Source organism: Megalops cyprinoides, chromosome 6 (assembly GCF_013368585.1).
Source record: "Megalops cyprinoides isolate fMegCyp1 chromosome 6, fMegCyp1.pri, whole genome shotgun sequence".
NCBI lineage: Eukaryota > Metazoa > Chordata > Actinopteri > Elopiformes > Megalopidae > Megalops > Megalops cyprinoides.
In genome coordinates, this window is record NC_050588.1 from 12,912,309 (window position 1) to 12,918,335 (window position 6,027).

Sequence of the window (6,027 nt, forward strand, 5' to 3'; positions counted from 1 at the left end):
AACATTCACTTAACATGTATAGTAACTAGCCAGCTGTGTATGTGATGTGGTGGGGTCTCAACTGACTGATCACAACTGTTCTTTGCAACATTGTAAACTTCTACGAGTACACTTGCTGTACATATTTGTAGTCACATATTGTTGTAAATTAAATTGATAAACTTCTCTCCACAATCTAGCCCATTTAGCTAGCTGCTTGGTCAAATTTAACAAATCCATTTTCACTTTCCCAGGGCAGATAATGGCCTATAATTTTAAGAGTTTCATACAACAAATAGGGTGTAATATTACACTGAGCACTGTATCTTTTACCTGCAAACACGGACCTACATGGTTATATAGCTTAGCCACCTTAGCTACAGTAGGTTTTAAATTGAGAGTGCTTATTGGACACTGATTCCTATGGGATGCAGGTCTGTTGGTAATCATCTGTTTCAGATTAAAATATGACTGGAATATTTTTTCAAGTAAACCATTCTAGAATGCTATTGTTGTATGGTGATTTTAAGGACATTACAACATTTTTAAAACATCATTCAAATGAAATTCAGTATTTCATAGACTGCAAGGAACTGCCTACAGCATACAGTGTGTATTCATAAAAGTGACAGAATATCAAATAAAGTTAGCCCTATTTGTCCAAAGCAGTAGCCTTGACATCCATTGACTTTCTCATAACTTACCAACGCCCTTTTCCCAGTTCACCATGAAGGAAGACCACTCTGACTTCAAGACATCTCATTCCCAGATCCATCCTGGCTACATGTACAGTAGATAAGGCTTTCAAGCTGATTATGTGGAGCAGTTTAATAGGATGATTTGGGGTGCAGACTCTTTAGCCATATAATAGAAAGCTTACTGGTGATGTGCTGATATCGCATAGAATGTCATGTGTATGTTTTCTTGTCTCTATTCTCAAGGTAATTCAGTATTATTTTCTGGAAGAAAATAAAATCAAAAGTGGACAGCTGAAAATAACTACTGCATACACAAAGCTACTGTTGATATGTATTTTAGTAATGACACAAAACTCAGCATGAAACCAGAGATGTTTTATTGTTATGCTGTACTCACGTTTGTGATCCTTACTGAGGAAATGGCTAGTTGTGAAACTCTTAAATAGTTCCCTGTGATTGTTAGAAAGGGTCAATGTCACAGGGATCCATATACAGTATTTCAGTGCTGAAACAGGATGCAAATTGTAGTATATTGGACACAGAGATGTTATGTTGCATTATGGCACTTTACAGTTCACATACACCAATGGACACATAATCATACAGATCATACAATAATATTACATAACATGATATACACATATACAATGGGCACGCAAAAGTGGACCAGTGTTACATTTATTTTTGGCCTTACTCAGCGCTTTTATAATTAATGGGCATAACGGGAATGAAACCTCCCTATCATAGAGTCTTCCATTTTGGATCAAGCATGAGAAGAGTAACCAGGACAGATGAGGGGCCTGGCGCCCAACAGACTGCCTTGCGTTGGAACTCAGCTTTCCCTCAGGGGTAATTGCAGCACTTGCAGGCATCAACGTAAATCAGGCCTGGCTGGCAGCTGTGCAGGTAGGTGTTCCCACGGAAACACTGGAAGTAGGTGGACTGGTCAGCGGGGTTGGGGTAAAGGCCATCAGGACGGCCGGCACAGAAGGAAGAAATGGGATCAGCGGTGGTGGTGGGACGAGGCGGTGTCGTGGGTTTGGGAGGAAATCCTGCAAGAGGAGACAGTGATAGGGAGATTTTAAAAAGAGCTCTGAGCATTCATAATCAAAAAATGATTTTATCACAAATAGTATGATAGGGTCATATTTCAAATATTAAGCAAATCTTTACTGAAAAGCAAGGTCTACAGAAAATTCTGTAGAAAGGCCTTTGCCATCACCAGAGGAAAGCCAAACCTTATTTGCCTCCTAAGGATTATTCACCCTGATCCTTTCTATTATTTTTACGAACGCTGTTACTATTACACCCAAAACATTTATGATGAACATACATACATCGAGGAGGCCATTCACAGATTATCAAGAATACATAAGTGCTGAATAAAAGCTTCCCCCAGATGAGGTAGAGTGTTCTGATTTACCAAGTGAATTGCGGAGGTGATTCACAAGAGGGTATTTCCCATCTAAACAGAACGTTCCCCCAAAGTCATCCATGTCCAGAGTCCAGACAGAAGCACCTCCCAAGTTGTTGCCACGTAGCCATTGGACCTGGTGGGAAAAACAGATGTGTGTCTAGAGTGAGTGGGAGAAACACTGAAACATTAGAGCAACATTACCTAAAATATGCACGAAAAATGTTTGAATGTATGATTTAGTAAAAGTTGATGAGCTAATGCATCTGAAGCAGCCACATTAAAAAGGATTCAGCTCTTAAGGTGTGAGGCTTATTTAGACTGACACACTTATTAATTATCTAAAGCAAACAAAAATATGAATAAATATCAAATAAAGGAAAATAAAAGCATTGAAAGTAAAAATAATAACAGAGAGAACGAAATCTCCCCTGTAAATGGTCAAGTCTGACCATCACAGCGTTCACACCTTGTTGGCAAAGCTTTCTTTGTTGTCGTAGCCCACCCACGCATCGCCATGGGTAGCATAGGGAACCTTCTGGTCATCAATCCAGTTGACATTTCCAGTTGTGATGAAAGAGCAAACCTGTAAAAGAACATCCTTGACTATAGAAACACTTCTGTAAATTAGCCTGAGACACTATCACTAACTGCAAAGCTGTTTTGTTCTACAGTGGTGTGAAATGAGAGAAGATCATTTGTAACAGGAGTAAACTTAGTGGGATAAAAATTAGACCACTTACATAAAAGGAATAAAATGGACTAAGCAATTATGCGGCATAGGTGTCGGAGTTGACTGTAAAAGCCCTAGAGAGATGCAGTGTGCCAGCTGTGATCTGCTCACCTCATAGTAAGACCAGTAGCCAGCATCCCTGGTGTAGGGTCCAGCAGCAGCTGGCCCGTTGGCAGGGGCTTTAAGACTGGTCATGGAGGAGGAGAGGCGGAACGTGCGGCCGTATGTGGGGAACCCCATCAGCAGCTTCTCAGCAGGGGCTCCATTATCCATCCAGTACACCAGAGCGGAGTCCTGACAGACAATGAGAGAGGTTAGGGATGACCAAGCCTAAGGGTGAAGCGACAAAAAGATGATTTACTTTGTTCTCATTAGATATCATCTTAATTTTTTGCTTATTTGTTGAATGTAGAATGCTGCCTGTTGGCCTTTTTTTCCTTACAACATTGTTGTATTCATGGTTTCCGTGATCAAGGGCACTTTGGTAGAGAGGGCTGTTGTGTCCTGTGACCTTCTCCCAGTGTCCATGGAAGTCGTAGGTCATGACACTAATGAAGTCCAGCTCCCTGCAGGGACATGCGATGGAGGTGAGATCAGTGAATTTATGTCACACATTACACTTCTGGCTAATGATTGCATTAAAAACAGATTTTAGTAAGAAATAAAAAGTGGGAGTAATTTATGAGAGTTGTTAAACATAGAATCAAAACCAACTGGTCCTGCAGTCCACCATTTGGACACTAGAGGGCACCTGTATTTATTTCCCTCACTTATCTGAGTGATTGATTACCTTGACACCTGTGGTATCTCATAGGCTGAATCAATTGTAGATCTAATTGATGCAACCTTTGCAGAGAGCAAAAGTCTGGTCTGCTTGGTGTCTCTGGCCTCATCCTCAAAGGCTTTTTTGAGCTCCTGTGGTCAGCCCCCCAAATGTCAAAAAGACAACAACAAAAACATTGGTGAGTTGGTGTTTCTGCAGTAGTATTAAAGGGTTTATAACAGGAATCATATGTGATGATTGCTTTTCAAATAAAGGTATGAATGGAAATACTGGTTGGTCTTTCTAGAGAGTCAAGTGCAGCTTCTCACCGCAACCAGAGCTGTGAATCTCTGCTTGTCCCCAGGGGAGATCTCATTTTGTCCTGGGAATTCCCAGGCCAGGTCCAGGCCATCAAAGCCATGCAAACGCAGGAAGCGAATAGATGACTCGATAAAGGTCCGACGGTTTTCAGGTGTGGAAACCATCCCTATGAACCTGATGGGTACAGAACAACATGAAAAATGAAGTGTACTTGTGTAACTGGATCAAATTTAAATCCGTTGCCCTGGTGTCAACAGTGAGATTATTGGATTATTGGCTGTGAGCTTTGACAAATGGTTCTGAGTGGTATTTTGTCTCTGTTAATTGTCCTACTCAGACTCACGCGCTTACTCCATTGTCCCAACCTCCAACTGACAGCAGAGTCTTCATCTCAGAATTGCTGAAAGGAGTCAGAAAAGAAATGCAATAATCAATCCTTCATACTGCCATAATTTAATGTGAACATGCCTAAACCCCTCATGCCCTCAACTCGGACAGACAAACAAATGCACACACACACACACACACACACACACACACACACACTGCTGAAATCTCTGTTGTTGAAATAACAGACACTCACATGTTCTTTAGGCTGTTTAGGGACTTGTATAGTGTCTCATCGTTCCACTCAATGGTTGTGAGCTGGTTGTCTTTGATGGTGGCTAAGGCATAGATCACATGGGTGCAGAGGTGGGGGTCCACATTATCAGGTGTGAATTTCCCAATTCCAGGTCTGTATTGGGACCAGTTGGAAAAGTAACACACCAGTTTGGTGGAAGCCACTGCGAAAGAGAATGGGACATTGGCCCTGCATTATACTGGGTGAAGTCGGTCACAGTGAAAAGTCTCTTGACTGAAGCTCATGCATGTGGGTTATAGTAGTAGCTCAGTTTGAGAGGTCACTCTGTGAAGGGGCTTGTAGGAATAGCCCCCCAGGCCTCATACCTGACAGAGATGGACAGTGATGTGTAGTGGGCTAATTAAAATAGTATCTAAAATATACCCACTTGAATCCCCCCTTGATACAGCATTGATATTTTTATCTTTGTCATTTCCCCCTATATTGGGTTGGTAGCATGAAGTGTCAAAAAGCAAAAATAAACAACCAAACAAACCAAAACAATACAGAAACAACATACAAGAAACCACATACTTTGCTAAATCATATTAAAGTAGATGACATGCTTACCAATCTGGAGTGATAGAAGAACACCCAGCCCTGTCAAAGATAGAGAACAAAGATGACATAAACAGTGTAAAAAAAAAGAATAACAAAACAGGACAGAAAAAGGGGGGTTCGCTTTACCTGCCAAGACAATGATTCGTGCCATTGTGATCAGGTCACCTCAGGTTTAAATTCCAAGAGCCACCTGTAACAAAATATGGCATGGTTTCTTGGTTTCTGGACTTGAGGCACATGTTATGAAATACTTTCACACCTTCACACCTGCATTTACTAAAGCAACATTAACCTGAGTACAAATACATTGCCACAAATTACCATGCAAAGCATTGTTGAATGTTGACCTATGATATCATTATCATTTGAATTATTTCATGTGGTGACGTGGTATTCAAGTTGAATCATAATTAAGATTTATTTCACACTTTCACAAGGGTACTCAAATCACACTTTCTTTCAATTCTGATACACATGCAAATACACACACACACACACACACACACACACACCACTCTATATATTAGACATGGAATATATGTTAGTACTCTTAGTTAAGTGTCATACTGAATCAACACATCCATTTGATTTACAAATCAACAGCTATTAATAGCTTGCTTTTGTTCTTTTAAATGAAATTGACATATATTCTAAAATATATGAACATATCTGGAAGACAGGGCATATTTACCAGCAAACCCCGGCAGGAAGGAATGGACAGGACACAACAGAACCACGTCCACACATATTTATACTTTCAAAGCCCCTAATATCAATTGCAGGAACCAAAGTACAGGTGATAAGTGTATGGCCTCACTGGGGAGTGGGAGACTGATAATAGAGGAAATACAGATTACAGAAAACTGATGGCACAGATTCATGATTTACGGTAAGCTAAACTTGAACTATTACCAATGCCTATGTTAAAATGCAAGG

General features: G+C 40.5%; 1 protein-coding gene across 1 annotated transcript; it reads right to left on the reverse strand.

The window, feature by feature from the left end:
• Positions 1–1,455: 1,455 nt before the first annotated feature.
• LOC118779051 (acidic mammalian chitinase-like) lies at positions 1,456–5,796 on the reverse strand. Its single transcript, XM_036530913.1, has 12 exons — positions 5,783–5,796; positions 5,218–5,281; positions 5,101–5,130; positions 4,492–4,693; positions 4,252–4,308; positions 3,917–4,082; positions 3,615–3,739; positions 3,267–3,390; positions 2,936–3,118; positions 2,561–2,677; positions 2,101–2,227; positions 1,456–1,729 (listed from the first exon to the last, which is right to left on the reverse strand). Exons 2-12 carry the CDS (start codon positions 5,240–5,242, stop codon positions 1,521–1,523), a joined length of 1,365 nt encoding a protein of 454 aa, XP_036386806.1. The 5' UTR covers positions 5,243–5,281; positions 5,783–5,796; the 3' UTR covers positions 1,456–1,520.
• Between the last annotated feature and the right edge of the window lie 231 nt (positions 5,797–6,027).

Coding starts and splice junctions, on each gene's coding strand:
- LOC118779051 (XM_036530913.1), bottom strand. CDS start 5,242: ATGGCACGAATCATTGTCTTGGCAG. Junction 4,694..5,100: donor TCTTCTATCACTCCAGATTG/GTAAGCATGTCA, acceptor TCTCTTTCGCAG/TGGCTTCCACCAAACTGGTG. Junction 2,678..2,935: donor GCTACTGGTCTTACTATGAG/GTGAGCAGATCA, acceptor GTTCTTTTACAG/GTTTGCTCTTTCATCACAAC.